General features: G+C 46.2%; 1 protein-coding gene across 4 annotated transcripts in view; it reads right to left on the bottom strand.

The window, feature by feature from the left end:
- Window positions 1–17298, bottom strand: part of HYDIN (HYDIN axonemal central pair apparatus protein) — a 291357-nt gene that overhangs the window by 86168 nt on the left and 187891 nt on the right. For all 4 annotated transcript variants that reach the window (XR_004900055.1, XM_036012178.1, XM_036012180.1 and 1 more), the window contains exons 28-37: window positions 16851–16975; window positions 13398–13525; window positions 12838–12974; window positions 12479–12606; window positions 12138–12329; window positions 11656–11805; window positions 8557–8796; window positions 5571–5739; window positions 2691–2858; window positions 2052–2225 (exon numbers count right to left, since the gene is read on the bottom strand). Coding sequence is in view for 3 of the 4 variants with exons in the window: in XM_036012178.1 (XP_035868071.1) it covers window positions 2052–2225; window positions 2691–2858; window positions 5571–5739; window positions 8557–8796; window positions 11656–11805; window positions 12138–12329; window positions 12479–12606; window positions 12838–12974; window positions 13398–13525; window positions 16851–16975 (1611 nt within the window). In the remaining variant the exon portion in view is untranslated. The remainder of the gene's footprint in view (window positions 1–2051; window positions 2226–2690; window positions 2859–5570; window positions 5740–8556; window positions 8797–11655; window positions 11806–12137; window positions 12330–12478; window positions 12607–12837; window positions 12975–13397; window positions 13526–16850; window positions 16976–17298) is intronic.

Below are 17298 nucleotides of genomic sequence, written 5' to 3'. Positions count from 1 at the left end.
GCCCTAATTCTGCCACCGACGGGCTGTGTGCTACGTACGGCAACACGCACCCTCTCTGGGTTTTCTCCTCGGCCTAGAGAGTGATTCTCTCAGTTGGTCTTCAGAAGTCTTGTAGCTCTTATGGTCTCTGATTCTAACAGAAAGACACTTTTGGCTTAAAGAATAACTCGTGTTGATTTTTTTTCTCATTTCAAAATACCTGCTCATTGAAAATAAAGCAGAAAATTCAGAAATAATGGATAGGAGAAATGAAAAAAAAAAACCCATAATTTGCTGATCCAGAGGGAATTTTGCATATGGCTATTAAGTATGTGCATGTAATTATCTTATTTATATTACGTATAAAAAAAGAAATGGGTTATATGGCAGGCTGAATAATAACTCCTTGATGATGTCCACACCCTACCCCTGGAACTTGGGCACATGCTACCTCGTACAGTGGAGGGACTCTGCAGGTGCGATGATGTTATGCCTCTTGCTATGGGGAGATCCTCCTGGGTCACCTGGGTGGGCCCAGTGTCATCATAAGGGTCCTTACAAGAGAGAAGCAGGAGGGTCAGAGGCAGAGCAGGTGATGTGACGATGAAAGCAAGGGGAGAGAGGCTGGAAGATGCTCGCTGCCGTGCTGGCTGCGAAGACGGAGCACGAGGCCACGAGCCAAGGACTGGAGGGAACACTTCCAGAAGCGAGGGGAGCTAAGGGGAATGGATGCTTCACGATAGCCTCCAGAAGGAAAGCCGCCCAGGTTGGCCCGGTTTAGACTTCTGACCTCCACTGAGTTTGTGGCTCTCACAGTAGTGACAGCAAACTAACACAGATTCCAAATAATAAGTATGACATTTTTTCTCACTTAAAACAATGTATCATGAACATCTTTCTATTCATTCAGTATACTTCTATGGCACTATTTTTTTTAAATTGTGGTAATATATGTACAAAATTTACCATTTTAACCATTTATTGTATTTTATTTATTTATTTTTAGAGAGGGGAAGGGAGGGAGAAAGAGACAGAGAGAAACAGCAATGTGTGGTTGTCTCTCATGTGCCCCATGCTAGAACCTGGCCTGCAACCCAGGCCTGTGCCCTGACTGGGAATCAAATTGGTGACCCTTTGGTTCCCAGGCCAGTGCTCAATCCACTGAGCCACAGCAGCCAGAGCCCCAGTTTAACCATTTTTGAATGTACGGTTCGGTTGCATAAATGTACTCACACTGTTGTGTAACTACCACCCGCACTTCTTCTCCTTCCCAAATGGAAACTCTGTATCCATTAAAGAATAATGCCCCTCCCCCAGTCCTTGGAAACCGCCACTCCACTTTCCGCTTCTCAGAATTTGACTGCTCCAGGTTCCTCACGTAACTGGACTGACACAGTTATGGTCCTTCTGCGCATGGCTTGTTCCACTTAGCACAGTGTCTTCAAGGCTCACTCAGGTAGTGTGTATCAGAATTTTCTTCCCTTTTCAGGCTGAATACTACTCCACTGTACCACATTTAGTTTATCTAGTCATTTGTCAATGGGCATTTGGGCTGCTTCTCCCTTTTGTCTATTGTTAGTAACGCTGCTATGAACCTGGGTGTACAAGACGTTGTTTTTAATGGCGACGGCGATTCAGTGTCTGAATGTGCCACGGCTTAACTGACCAGTCCCCCATAACGACTGCTTCAGCTGCTCCTGATTTTTTATTACGGTGAATCATGTTGCAGTGAACATTCACGTTGTTCATCTTTGTCCACATCGTTAATTAATTTTCTAAGATAAAGTTTTAGAAACAACATTGCTGGGTCAAAGGGTTTGTACTTATTTCCCCCCTTTGTTTTTAAATAATATAATAGAAAGAATACAAGCTCAAATAATTCACAGATGTATTAAAAATGAGGTATCCCTGCTCTTTCTCTAGTCCTGTATCTCTGAGGTTGGCACTTTAACAGTTTGGGGATAACCCTCTGATCTATAAATTGCAAACAAAAAAGCCTCGTGGCCTGAAAGTCACGCGTGCGAGTTTCGTCGTAAACGCAGAAGGGGCGACCCCGCGGGGCTGTGGCGTACCTGACAGGGGTGTCCCGTGGATGATGATGGCGATGCCCTTCTGGTTGTTGGTCACGTTGCTTTCTGTGGAGACATCAATGCCCAGGTAGCGAGAGATGACCTTGCTCACAGGGTTGTTCTCTATTTCTCCGACTTCCTCTGAGGAGTGGCTGTCAGTGCTCTGTACCTTGTCCGCTGCAAAGTAAGAATGTGTGTGTGTGTGTGTGTGCACATGTGCATCTGTGGACACACAGGGTTCACAGGGGTTCTGACGGGAATGGGAACGACTTTCTGTTTAAACGTCGACTGAAAATGACACACACAGTCTTCTGCACCCCGCACCCGCCTTGTATTGTCTGAAAGTGCCCTTTTTGGCTAATATTTGCCCACAGCTACTAGGATTGCAAATACAGATACTCTTTGACTCTTAATCCCATTTGAGTGAATCATCTGAAAAATTACGTGGGAAGCTAGCAGAGTTTGCAACGTTAAGAGAAATGGCTAAATAAATGATGACATATTCATGTTTCAGAATTAACACACAGTTGTGCTGGAAGGTTTGGAAGATGTATTTCATGGAGCACAATGAAAAGGCACTGAACACTCCTCCCACTTTGGCTCAGAGAAAACTGGCACCAAAACATTACAATGCTTGGTTACTTTGAAACACTATTTTTTCCAGGCTGTCATCATCGTCCTCTTCATACAGGTTGTTCTTGAACTCATTCTGGTCTGTCAGGTCAGATATGACAGAGATCCCGTGGTTAAGTGAGGGCCTCTTCAGGCTGTTGGAGGCTCCCTGATCCAACGGGGATATTTCTTCGTCTTCTGCCAGAGGGCAAGGAGAAAAACACAGATGAGAGTTGGGGGTGGGGCAAGGGAGGTTGGGGGCAGAAAAGGAAAGAGAAACAAAGAGGAGAATCACTGAGCTGGTTACCATCACTCTGGACTACCCAACTCAAACAAGAACTGCAGTGGATTTCTCTGCTCAGAGAGTTTCTACCTTTCAACATAAAAAAAATCCAAAATTATTGTTCCAGAAAATTTGGAATATTTAGAAGAGCTATAAATTATAAAATTCAAGTGCCAAGGGAGATATAGATAGACAAAGAAATGGTGACAGAGGAATTGTAACTTAATTTTATGATACCAGTACAGGAGAGGTAGACACCTCTCATATTTTGAATTTTTAATTTTTCAAAACCAAACTTGTACGTACCAATTTGTAGCCTGCTTTCCCTCTTAGTTTATCACGAACACTTCTGCGTGTTATTGTTAAGCACATCTACCCTTTCGTCTGCCCGGCACCCTCCTCACTGCCCCTGTCCTGCAGAGTTTCGCTGGGTGTGTAGAAGGGCTGTGATTGTGTAAATTACCCCCCACCCCCACCCCAGGGCCAAGACATCCTCTTTGTTGAGGATTTGTATTTGAGCCGGAGAGGCTGCAGCTGTCTTGTGAAGGTGGCGATGTGGCTTGGGACCGTGGCCTTCTGGGCGTGGAATGGCAAGAGGAGAGGGACAGTCGGCAGCAGGAGAGCGCAGGGTGTGCAGATGCCTGGGGGAGCAGACTGTCCACCTTCCTGGGCTCCCCCTGGAACCCCCGGGTCTTGGCTTTGGCGGGGTGTCCAACCCACAGCCCGCGGGCTGCATGTGGCCCGGGATGGCTATGAATGCAGCCCAACACAAAATCGTAAATTTACTTAAAACATCATGAGATTTTTTTTGTGATTATGTGTTGCTATGTATTTAATATGTGACCCAAGACAACTCTTCTTCTTCCAGTGGGGCCCAGAGACACCTAGAGGTTGGACACCCCTACGTCTAGGCCATTGTTTAATTGGTCAAATGGCAACAGGAACACGCAGCTGCAGTGTGTAATGAGGGCAAGAGCGACAGGGCCCTTCCCCGACTTCAGGACGTCCTCCGTCCTTCGTAGGCCACAGCCGCTCACCGTTCTCCACCTTGGCCACTTGGCCGTTCTGAGTTGACATGTCTTTCCCGCCACCGCCTTCCTGACTGTGATCTCTCAAAGGTCGGGGCTTGTCCCATCGATCTTTCCCCCCACCCCCAGCACTCCAGCTCAGCGCTTGGAACATAGTGGGTGCTTGTTCTGGACTTAACTGGTTTCCCTAAAATTCACGTGTTGAAGTCCTAACTCCCCAGTACCCCTGAGTGTGACTGTAGTTGAAGATGGGGCCTTTAAAGAGGTAATTAAGTTAAAACAAGGTCATATGGATGTCCTAATCCATTCATAATCCAGTATGACTGGTGTTCATATAGGAAGAGGTTACGACACAGACACTCAGAGAGGGGAGGCCATGTGAACACAGGGCGAAGACAGCCTTAGAGGGAGGTACAGAAGAACACGACCCTGCTGACATCGTGATCTTGGACTTCTAATCTCCAGAATGGTGAGAAAATAAATTTCTGTTGGTTAAGCGACCCAGTGTGAAAGTTCTAGCAAACTAATAGTGCTCAGTGAATATGACCCAGAGATTGGGTGGAGGAGGCAGCCTTCATCTCTCATCTCCTTTTAGGGCAAACTAGTGTTGTTCTCTGACTAGCTTCCTGGAGAGACAAGACAGGCCCAAGGGCAGGAGAAAGGGACTCCATTCAACTCATTCATTCATATTTATTGGGCACTAGGACCTATCAGGTACGTCTCCAGGCAATGGGCTTACGAGTGGGAAATATGTGACCACTGCCTTAATGGAGGCTTCTTGTCTGGGGGTGGAGACAGGTATGAAGAAAATAATTATACACGTGATGACTGTTATACAGAAGAGAGCAAGAATAAAACAATTACACACATGACTGTTACACAGAAGAAGGGAGCAAGGAAGAGCAGGGAGGTACGTGTCCAGGAAGAGGGCACGGAAAAGCAGGCAGAAATATATCATGACAAGTCACAGGATCCTACAGGTCTCCAGGAATGCTGATGCTCAAGTACACACAAGGGAGCCCCTGGGTGATGATGGGACCACTCAGCTGGCCAGAAAGGGTCAGATTAGGAGTGCACAGTCCAGCTTTGAGACTGGGGTTTGGCTTGAGGACCATGGAGGGCTGACCTCTTCCTCATGGGAACTCCTACCTCTCTGAGGGCACTGATTTCTACTATATGTGATGTGTTCCCTTGCATTACCCAGATACACACACAGAAACCGTGGAGCTGAGCGGTTACTGCCGTGGACTCTGGAGTCAGCGAGACCGGGGCTTGAATCCTGATTCTGCCACTTAAACTGTGGACCTTGTCTGCCAGTGCTTCAGTTTCTCATCTGTGCCTGTGAGACCCTTGGGCGCAGGGCTTGGTATCTAGCTAGTGTCCTAGATCTATATTAGCAGTTGCTGTCTTAACTCCCCACTAGATCCCAGTGAGAGAAGAATGCATCCCTCTCTGTGCATCCATGCAACGGGGACAACAGGAGCATTTTGTAAGGGTTAGAAATAAAATGCATAAGGCACCTTGCACTTGCTTGGCACCAGGGACAGTTCAAAGAAGCAGGGCAGAGGCAGGAGCCAGGTCCCTAAGATGAGTTCTCACCGTTATCCTGCACCAGAGCCTCCAGGTATTTCACCTTTAGCTGCTCCTCTTTTGACTGCTTCATCTCATTGAAGTACTCGTACATTTCTGTGGGCAGCTTCTCCCCAGGGATGCGGGGTGGCAGCAGCAGGGTGTTGTAGGAATCATAGCCCTTCAGCGTCCGCAGGATCTGCTCGAGGGGAACAGGAACTGCTGTTGCGCTCGCCGGAAGCCTCTGCTCCTCCCCACAGCCCTCGGTGGGTCTGCTCATTCCTCGTGCAGAGCCCCTGCACCTGTTTGAGGCTGGGTGCGCGCAAAGGGCAGGGTCCACTGGAGGGTCTAAAGGAAAGGCTGAGCCCTGAGCCTGGGGTGACAGGATCTTTATTTTGCTCCGTTTGAGCTGGGGCGGTTAACGTGGAAGAGAAATTTCTGCTTGTTTCAAAAATTACTTACAGTAATTTTTTGGTTTGTTTTCCAATGACAAAAATATATAACTCCATTGTCTACTCTGAGTGACACATTCTTATAAAATATGGTGGTTAGTGAAATGGTATTAAGTATGTGTGCATGTGTATGAGAGAGAGAGGAGAGGTAGAATAAAATGTGCAATAGGGCTGTCAGGTGAAATATGAGATGCCCAGTTAAATCCGTGTTCCAGACAAGTAATGAATAATTTTTTAGTATAAATATGCCCAATGTTGCTTATCTGAAATTCAAATTTATCTAGGCAAACTGTTTTTCTTTCTACTGAATGTAGCAACCCTAGTGTGTATGTATATTTATAAAACACAGTACAAAACGTCTGATACGACCCTATTTATTGCAGCTGGCCGGTGCTGGTAGGGATACCGGGCTCCACTGATATGAAAAATCTGTTTTGTTAGACAACCCTTCTCTAGGATCGCCATTTTCAGTTGTTTGAAAACCACTCTTAATAAGGTCATTCTAAAATACATATGGAAGAACAAAGGGCTAAGCATAGTTAAAACACTGAAGAGGAAGAGTAAAGCAGAGGACTGCCCCATCAGACACCAGGGCTTGCGAGGCAAGAGTGATAAAGAGGGTGGCACCGATGTCGACCCATGAGATAGACGAGAGCTTAGGACGGGCCCGTTTACACATGAAGACTGGATACAGAGCAGAGGTCAGTGTGGAAAGGAAGGAATATTTCGAAGGCTGGTTGATGGAGAGACATGATTAAGAGAATGAGAAGACAAACCACAGACGGGGAGAAAACATTTGCAAAAGACACATCTGACAAAGGACTATCATTCAAAATATCTAAAAAAATAAAAACCTCTTAAAATTCAACAATAAGAGAACAAAAAACCTGATTAAAAAGTAGGCCAAAGATATTAATAGACACCTCACCAAAAGAAAATATATACAGGTGGCAAACAAGCACATGGACAGAAGCTCCACATCTAATGTCATCAGTGAAATGCACATTAACAAACAACGAGATGCTACTACACATCTATCAGAACGGCTAAAATCCAAAACACTGACAGCATCAAATGCTGGTGGGGATGAGGAGCGACAGAAACTCTCAGTTACCGCTGATGGGAATGCGAATGGGATGACCACTCTGGAAGATAGGCTGGTGCCTTCTTACAAGACTAAACATACTCTTACCATACAACCCAGCAATCAAGCCTCTTGGTGTTTACCAAAGAAGTAAAAAACTTATGTCCACACAAAACCCTGTGCATGGGTGTTTATAGCAGCTTTACTCATAATTTGCCAAAACTTGGAAGTAACCAAGATGCTCTTCAGTAGGGGAATGGATAAATAAATTGTGGTACTGACAGACAATGGGATATTATTCAGGGCTCAAAAGAAATCAGCTACCAAGTCACAAACTGACATGAAAGAAATGTAAATGCCAATTAGTAAGTGAAAAAAGCCAATCTGAAAAGGCTACATACTATATGCTTACGATTATATGACATCTTGGAAAAGACCACAGTCAAAAATCAGTGGTTACTAGGTGCTGGGAGGAGGAGGGGATTAATAGGCTGAGTCCAGAGGATTTTTAGGGCAGTGAAAGTACCCTGTATGGTGCTGTAGTGAGGGGTACATGTCATATGTTTGTCCAAATCCATGGAACATGGAACATCGACAGTGAACTCTACGATGTGTCAGTGTAGGTTCATCAGTTGTAGCGTGTGCGCTGTTCTAGAAAGGGACACTGCTAACGAGGGAGGCTCTGACGTATGGGAACAGGGGGTATACCCCAGTCTCAGTACCATCCCCTCAGGTGTGCTGTGAGCCTAAAACCGCTCTAAAATATGGAGTTAAAAAAATAAAGATGAAGGAGCAACTGGAAAATACACAGCCCAGAACAAATAGGAAAAAAAAAGAAAGGCAAATTTAAGCCCCAATATAATTGCATTAAATGTAAATGGTCTAAATATACCAATTAAAGACAGAGACTGCCAGAGTGTATTTTAAAAAAGACTCAGTTAGCCCTGACTGGGGTGGCTCAGAGGAGTGGGCATTGTCCCACAAAGCGAAAAGTCGCTGGTTCAACTGCCAGTCAGGGCATGTGCCTCAGTTGCAGGTTTGGTCCCTGGTTGGGGACGTGTGAGAGACAACCCACTGATGTGTCTCTTGCACATCCATGTTTCTCTCCCTTTCTCCCTCCCTTCCTCTCTCTAAAAATAAATAAATTAAATATTTTTTTAAAAGACTCAATTATATGCTGTCTACAAGAAACTGACTTCAAATGTAATGAATACTGTGTACGTTCCTCATTGTTTAAATTTTAATCATTAGCATGCATTAATTTTTTAATTGGTTGGTTAAAATATATAATGAGATCACAAAAGAGGCAATGGATTCTGCTCAGGGCAAGGGAAGTAGGCTGGAAAAGGCTACAAAGTGATCTCTGAATGGACAAGGCAGGGTTCAAAGGGTAGGAGGTGCAGAGGTCAGGGGGCAGCTGTCCTGGCGGAGAAGAGCACGAGTGCACACCACGTGGGGCCTGGCTGTGGCCCCTGCTCACCTTCTCTTCGATGAGATACTGCTGGTCAAATTCCAAGGAGTAAAACTCAATGGGAAAGTCACAGGGGTTCTTCACCACCACCTCGGCCTCGTCTCCGGGTGCGTAGGGCAGCAGTGGCCCCAGCTCCAGAACGGAAGGACTGAATTCCAAGCGTGGCTCCAAACCTTGCCCCTGTGTCAGCAGCGTAAGCTTCTGAGTACCACGCGCAATCTGGAATGTCTGGGTTTGGCTGTAGAATCTCTGGAAAACATAAAAACAAAACAAGCATCTGAATATTTTTCTGTTACACACCAGGTAAAAGTGAAAGCCACTGCCAGGGTGGGATGATTGATCCTATTTAGGCTAAGAGAGAAACCTTTTCTTATAAAATTGCATGAGAGCAATTTCTATGACAGCATCAATACCACTTATCTGTTAGAGCATGCTGGGCACTGTATTAATGCTTTGTCACTTGTAGAAGGCCCTTCAAGAGCCTTGCTCGTATCCCTCGGCCTCCAATGTACGGGAACATCCCACTACCACTATTCGTACCTCTGGGCCTGCACCCCTGGGCTCTCATTTCATGGGCCCTGCTACCTATGGGCAGAGTGGGGCAGGGCAGAGCAGAGTGCCCAAGAAGTAACATCTGCTGGTAGTGGTTGGTCCTCAGTCAATGACTCTGAGTCATTACTGTATGAAGACCCCAGCTCCCTCCCTCCTGGGGAGGGGTAATTCTGAAGCATGCATTTTGTGTATTGTCTAAGAGTTTCCAGTGGGATTAAGCTTCAGTCTCCAGGAGAGCTGGCTTACTCATACACCCTATTAGCTTCTTTCTTTTCCCTTATCATCTTCTTTCTATGTTTCCATCAGTATTCCATGCATTTCTCCAACAATCTATTTGCATTCAAAAATTTCCCCAGGCTTGTTTCTTGGAGAATCTGAATGAACATATTTCAATATTTTTAAGATACAGTTAAGTCCTATATAATCCATTCCAGTATTTACTTCATCTGATACAGTTATGACCCAAGTCTGGTAGCTGGTGATGGCAATTATTCTACTCTGGTTTCACTGGAGAACCTATTTAAAGAGGCGGGTCCCTAGGTGCCATCCCTAGAGATCTTGACTTGATAGGGGCAGGGTAAGGCTGGGGACTCTTCATTTTTAACCAGGTTCCTTGGTTGTTCTGATACAGTTGAGCTCCTGGCTTGGGCTGGGAGGCCGTGATTGGCTGCATGATTTGAGGAGCTCCTAACTGTCTTGGCTCAAGGGGGGAAATCAGATGGATGCACACGTACATAAAAATACCTACTGCTGGAAGCAGTACCTTATGATCCAAACTTCTACATTTTAATTGCTTTTTATGGAAATATTGCTAGAACATTTTATTCATTTCCTTGTTTTCTAACATGGAATATTTCAAACACAGGTTACAATGTCTAGGAGCTGTGTGAGTGGACATTGGTGATTTCTCTGCCGCTGATGGAGATACAGGCATGGACTGTATGGGCTGCAGGGCTAACGAGTTCCTCATGTAGAGCCAACAAACTCCTCTCGAAGATGGTGGAAGCTTTTTTAAAACTTTGACCAATTCCAACTCAACCTTTATGAAACTGCCTGAACAAATACATTCTTAAAAAACTATATTTACTGATATGCCCCTCATTCAGTAAAACACCCAAAGTCATGATGAAATGTCTTTAAGATTCTCTAAAAATGAAAAACACAGTAATTCTATTTTCTTTTAAAAGGAAGACTATACTTTCAGGGGTCATTTCTATAGTTTATTCCAAAAAAGGCTGGGGATGTTTTTATGATAATAGAACCAGAGAGTTTATTTTATTTTATTTATTTTTTAAAGATTTTATTTAATCACTTTTAGACAAATGGGAAAAGAAGGACAAAGAGAGGGAGAGAAAGATCAGTGTGTGGTTGCCTCTAGAGCACCCTGTACTGGGGATCTGGCCGGCAACCCAGGCATGTGCCCTGACTAGGAATCGAACTGGCGACCCTTTGGTTTGCAGCCTGTGCTCAATCCACTGAGCTACACCAGCCAGGGCCAGAGAGTTTATTTTAGAATCAACATGAAGTCATTCACTTTTCTTCCTTCCCACTGTAGATTCTTAAGCATTTCCTCAAAGCCATTACCAGCAAAATCATAGGTAATCTAAAAACTTGCATCTTTTTTCTTTTAAAAGATTAAAGAAAAAAGTCTCCTAAATGCCTTAAGCTTTGAGCAAAAGTCTATTTAAGTGTAATCTTTTGAGATCCTCTCTGGTTCTAAGTTTTTATTACTTCTACTATGTTTTTTTTATCAAAAGTAGCTTTGTGCTGATGTAGTCACAAAAGAAATGTTTGTGAGGCCTGGGGAGTATGTCTTCCAGGAAGTAATTATCATTATCAAAACTACTAATGATAACAGCTAATAACTATTGAGACACTTACTGCATATAGAGCAGTACGCTGTGCATTTTATTCACATTAATTCAGCTCATCTCCAACATGACCCTGGAGGTAGCTGCTGCAGTTGATAACATCTTACCTGGAACTCTGGGGGCCAGATGTGTTCAAATTCAGATTTTTTAACAGGTAAACAGAGCTCAAATGCCCTACGTACCTAACAGCCTCGGCAGGGTCTGGGCAGGCCCCCTGGAATCACATATATAACAGTTCTGTAGATGCAGTGTCCGGCTCTGCAGGCTAAGTGGGGTAATGAAAGGTTAAATAATCTCGTTTCGGTTCAGATGAAGTTTCTCTGCCAAATGAGTTTGGGTCTGAAATTTGTTGGCAGTTTTTGGAGCTTATTGGATTTCAGAATTGCAATGAGGATTTTTTGACATGTAATATTATTATTTTTCGTTTTATCTACGAACAAAGTGTAGTTGAGCAGGGCTAAGTAATTTGCTCAAAGCCACATGACCGCTATGTAGGTGGGCTGATTCCGGAGCTGGTGGTGTCCTTCGCCACCAGGCCACACAGCTCCAGTGAGAACCAGGAGCCACTGGAGGTGTCGTGCTCAGAATACGGAGGCGCAGGCCACTCTAAGCTTCCCTGGAGGCCCAATGAAAGTTCAAAGAGATTCGGGCAGTCCAAATGGAATCACACTTCTTTTCAGCTTACCTCTTCTTTAGGCATGAATTTCACTTGCACGTTGAATCTCTCACCAGGATCCAAGACTCCAGAAGTAGGTTGGATCTCAAAGATCCGTGTCTTTGGTTTTAGTTCAGCATATAGTTTCTGTCTTAAGTACTTTGGCATGTGTTTCTCCAGCTGGTTAATAAATATGAGACAATCAGATCGTTACCTACGGATAATGGACTTATTCCATCCTCTACTCATTCAACCTACACTTACTGAGTACCTCCCGGGTGTCAGGGAATGTGTAGATACCAGGGGAACAAAGATGAACAAGACGTTCACCAGACAGCATGGCCTCACAGGTCCTCAAATGCTGGGCTAAGGGACTACATTTATTCAGGTGGCAATGGTAATCAATGAACATCTGAGTAGGAGAGGAAAATGATGAGAGTGGATGCCTAGGATTACAAATATGACTGAAATGGAGATGGAAAAAAGGGGACCAATGGGCCACACTCACCTACCTTGTTACATAGCTTATGGCTGTGGACAAACCATTCACAAGGAACTTGAAGATTATTGAAAAGCTGAACAGTTTCCACAAGGCAGTGTCCACACTGGATCGTGGCAAACTCCACTTTCTCACAAGACAGAGTCATAGTGGGAATGGTCACCTTGGCTTGCAGGCAGATGTGAATTGTTGGCCCCCCAACCACCTAGAGTGGGCATGAAACTGTTGTTAGGAGGTGGCACAGGGCTGGGGGAAGAAGTGTGGCTCTGAAATAGTAACTGGGTCACGCCGGGGGGATCGACCAGCAGAGCCAGACGCTGGGGAGGGCCAGCTGGGCACAGCAGCATGGCTTACCTTGATGGGCAGAATGACCTCTTTGTTGCCAACGGAAAGGTTGGTCCCATGTGGGTCAAATCTTACTTCAAATGTTTCTGTTTCGCAGTAAGGCAGATTCTTTACACGGTCTAAGTCAGTACTAAAGCCTGGACCAAGACAAACAAAATTTCTTTGTGGGAAAGAGAAATAGGAAATAAGAGTTGCTTTAGATGGAGCCCCTCTTGGGCAGGATAACCCTTCAAAGAATCAGTGAGCGGCCGAACAATTCTTTCAGCTGGTCCCAGAAGAAACATGCACTCTACTCCAGAAAGACGGCATGGCTGGCTTTGTTAGAAATGACCAGGTGCAGTAGGAAAGGGTCTCTCAGGCCTGGTTACCTGTGTCGTGAAGGACACGCTTTTCTGCGTGGAAGGACACTGGGATCTGACTGGTGTTGGTGATCTTGATGATGTGTGTTCGGACGTCTCCAAGGATGATGTGGCCGAAGTCCAGGATATACTCTGGCAGCTGGATTCTGGAATGGTTAACAAGCGCTCCTTACCGCTCACTCGTCCAGATTTGAGGGAGTGTGAGGCCCTCTTCTATTTCCTGTGCACAGTGCTATTCTCTGAAGCTGAGAACAAGTAACGCACCCTGGAATAGAGACTAGGAACAAGGTACTTCTTCCTTTAGAGGCCCACACCGCTGTTCTGGCCATTATCTCAGAATACCTTCAGCACGGGCCCCCGTGAACCTGAAAGCGGGCCTGCCCATCAGACAAAGCCCGAGGTGTCTGATGTCAACAGGCCTGGTGACCGGGATGCTAAGGGACAGCGGACCCACGGAGCAAGTGGACTGCATTCCTAGACAATCAGCCCTCAGTGCAGGGAGCACTCTGGTGGGCACAGTGCTTGCTCCACTACACTCTGAGATGGACGCAACGCGGAAGGGCACTCACTTGGTCATTCTGAGGCGACTCCAGTGGCTGACATTATCCGAGGGGTCGGGGACAACTGTTTTCTGATGTTCTATGGCGTAGTTTTGGACTAGGAGTCGCTCTACTTCCATCTGGAGCTGAGCATTTAACTGGAGCAAGAGAGAAGAGCACGTAAGCAAATCCTTCTAGAACAGGTACTCTCCATGTGGGCAATATCGCCCCTTAAGGGGGAGAAAATTGGTTCTGGGAGGGGGCCAAAAATCTCAGCTATCACAGTAGTTCGTGACCCTCCGAAGAGGCGCAGTTCAGAAGCAGACAGACAGTGTGTTTGTGATGCTGATAGTTTCATGGGGGTGGGGCGGTGAGCAAACCGGCACATTTACAGCAGGAGTAGTCTCAGGAATGAATAGGAATGAACTATTGATACCGATGGCTCTCGAGGGCATCACGTGAGAGAAACGAGCCAGTCTCAAACACACTGTATGAGTCCATTTATGTGACATTCTCCAAACGACAAAAATGTAGAGATAATGAACAGATTCATGGTTGCTAGGGGCAAGGGATGGGGAGATTGGGGGTTGGAGGGGGCTATACAGGAGTAGCCTGTCAGGGCAAATACAAATTAAAATTAAGAGGTTTAATTCTCCCTGTTGAAAATAAGGGAAGAGACTTCTCCTCACTCCCTTTTCTTAGAGCATTTGCTTTAGAAAACTCCTATGTAAATTCTTTCTCTCTCTCTTTGAAATGCATGTAAATCCTTTTAAAGGCTGCATAAGGCTCTTGTCAGCTATGCAATTCCAGTGTCCCTCTCAAGGACCTGGGGACAGGCCCCTGAGGCAATCACCAAGGAAGGCGGCGCCCCTACCGCCTGTGTCTGTGGGAGGGTGGGAGCCTGCCGTCAGGGGGCCCTGTCACAAAAGCAGGAGAAGTTTGGTTTCCCTTGGATACAGCCAATTAGCTAACCCAGATGGCCACCCCAGTTACCGTGTGAGTTTGGGATGAGCTGTGTGTGACAGGCGGCGCTGCCAAGTCCTCTAATTTGAGGACTAGTTATGGTTCTTCGGGGTCAGTTACTGTTCAATTTGACAACACGTATGTCAAGGGCCGCGTCTGCTCGGCTATACGTAAAGGGCTGCCACTTCTCTCTGTCTCTGCAATCTCTTTGCGGACGGCCTGTGACACAGCTGTCATTCCGGTTTAATAATTATTTAATGATCACATTTTTTTTTCTTTCTCGTCTACCTTGGTGGAGAGATTTTTCTGGGTTGGAAGGGGATTTTGTTTTAATTCTACTCCAACAAGCACAGGATCCGTGTGGTGTTGGAACAGTTCTACACCCTAACTGTGGTGGTGGTTACACAGATCCACGCAGGAAGCGCCCCCACGCACACCCACACCCACACCCAGTGCACAGGAAGCTGACGGACTCTGAGGAAGCTCCGCAGCTTGTGCCGCTGGCAGTGTCCTGATCTTGATACCGCCGCAGCCTAGTCATGTAAGACGGGGCCATCGAGGAAAACACTTTCACAGTTTTCTCTGAATGATAATTATCTCAAAATACAAATTGAAAAATGTGATATCAAACTATTCGAAGAGATCTATTGTACACACACGAAGTGTATTTGACGGGGTATTAGATGAAAGATGTCTTGGGGGGGACTGGGGGTGACAGAGGCTGGGAGATGCTGCCCGAGAAGGTCCCAGCCTGCAGCCCAGGGCCAAGAGGGAAAGGTTAACACGCGGGGTGGTCTGCAATGAAACAACAGGCGAGGTGGGAGCTGTGACCAAGTGGGACAGGCGCCTGCCTCATCCATAGGCAGCCCCAGTCGTCTTGATTCTAGAACAGCAAAGCCAGCCCTGTGCTTGGCTCCTGAACCACTTAGTGGTCAGGTGGCCGCTGGCTTACGCAGGAGGACTAGCTCACTCTGCTCCTGCCATTGCATTCTCCTGCCATTACCCCAGGTCTGCAGGGACCGCCAGACACAGCTGTGCTAAGGGGCTGATGAGGAGCCGCCTGGGAAGGCAGTGAGCAGGTGGAGGAGATGCACTGCTGCCCCTCGTGGACGGCTGGGGGTCTGGCTGGAGAGGGCAGAGGCGAAGACCATGGTGTTGGGAGTTGGACAGGCCTGGATGCAAATTCTAGCTCCGCTGCTTACCTTGGGAAAAGTGCTTCACTTCCGTGAGTGCTATAAGACTATAAAGTTAAGATAATAGTGGCACCTTACTCCCCCTCCCCACTGTGGGAGGATTTAATGAAATAATAATGCAGGTCAGTAGCATGGTCAGTAGTATAAGAGTTCAATAAATGGTAGCTGTTGTTATTAATTATGATTATCTTGGAGCTAAGGTTCACTTTCAGTATCTGGACCGTAAGCAATCACTGCTGGCCTGTGGGGCTCCCCGTCTCCCCACTGCCATCGCTATTCCCCCTTTTAGCACCCTTCACAACCAATCTGACAGCTCCCTTAGCTGTATATGTAATTCTTCCTTAGGATGGTATTGCCACGTACATTTGCACTTTAAAAGGAAAGCACAGGGAGACAGCAGCCTTCATGCTCAGGAACAGACTGTTCAGAGAGAAACTTCAGGGAAGTTTTTGCCTTCCTCTCCCACTGCGGGTCAACCTTTGCTTACAAGCTGTGCGAGGCACCACACACTCCTGATCGTTCCAGGACCCTCGGCTGTCGGCTGTCATCTCTCCCACTTCCTTGCTGGGTGCCTGAGGTCTCTACTCGGAATTTACCCTGTTCCCTGACCACTCAGTACACTTCCCTGGGAAGCTCACCAAGTCCTGTGATTACAAACACTGTGTGATGACTCGAATCACTTTCTCCAACTCACTCTCTCCCCAGATCCACAACAGTGGTTCCAGCTCCCCACTGGATGATGCTACTTGGATGATGCACAGAAACCTCAGGTGCAGTAATGGACCATCTGGACTCACTTCCCTTCTGCCTCTTTCACCTGAAACTTGCTTCTGGCCTTGAGTTTCTCGTCGGAGTGCCCCCTTCTTACTTTGTCATTTAAGCAAACCACTTGGAAGCCACCTCCTCCTCACCCCACACCCAAGCAAACCCTGAAAAGTCCACCACCAAAATATTTCCTGAATTCACCCAGCTCTCCCTACTTTCTCGGTTATCACTTTCACTGACACTGCTAGCGTCTCTCATCTAGAATTACTCTATCAGCTTTTAAAATAAAAGACATAAAATAAGGCCTCAGTTGAAACACTTAGTGACTTCGTGTTGCCCTCAGGCTAAAGTTCAAAACCCTTAATAGGTTCACTAGGGCTGCTCACCTCTTCAGGCTCATCTTGGTTCCCCTACTCGCCCCGCCGCCCCACTTCTTTGCTTTAGCTACACCATACCTTTTTCTCCTTTCCATTTCTCAGAGATGCCATGTGCTCACCCCAGGGCCTTTGCACATGCCATCCTTCTACCACACACATTCTGCGCAAAGTGAGGCTACTGTTACCTCGGAAGATTCATCCTCAGGTATTTCCTCAGTTGTCTCTAAGTGATTAAATGTTTCATATTTGTGGAACTCTTTTTCTAGTTTTTTTCTGGCCTGATTCAGGAAGGTTTCATATTTTTCATTTCCTGTGGGGGTTGGAAGGAAAAGAACATCAGGGTCGTTAGAAATATATGAATTATGCCCCAAACACAGACTCTTAGCTCAGGGTAAATAAAGTGAGAAGGGGAAGGAACTTTCTGGTATCTCCCTTGCCATGTATTCTCTGCCTTAGAAGATGAAGTAATTTGTGAGTGGGATGAATCTGTATCAGAGACCTCACTGCGTTTCATGAGATTATGCTTTAGTGAGTTACCTGCTGGTTCTGGGGAAGCTGATGGCAGTCACACCCTAAATCACTCTTAGGGTGACCCAGCTAGATCCCAGCTCACTTGGGACTTTCCGAGTTCTG

This window comes from Phyllostomus discolor, chromosome 12, assembly GCF_004126475.2.
Source record: "Phyllostomus discolor isolate MPI-MPIP mPhyDis1 chromosome 12, mPhyDis1.pri.v3, whole genome shotgun sequence".
NCBI lineage: Eukaryota > Metazoa > Chordata > Mammalia > Chiroptera > Phyllostomidae > Phyllostomus > Phyllostomus discolor.
Note: the sequence above shows the minus strand (reverse complement) of the source record. Positions and strands in the feature narration are given on the sequence as shown.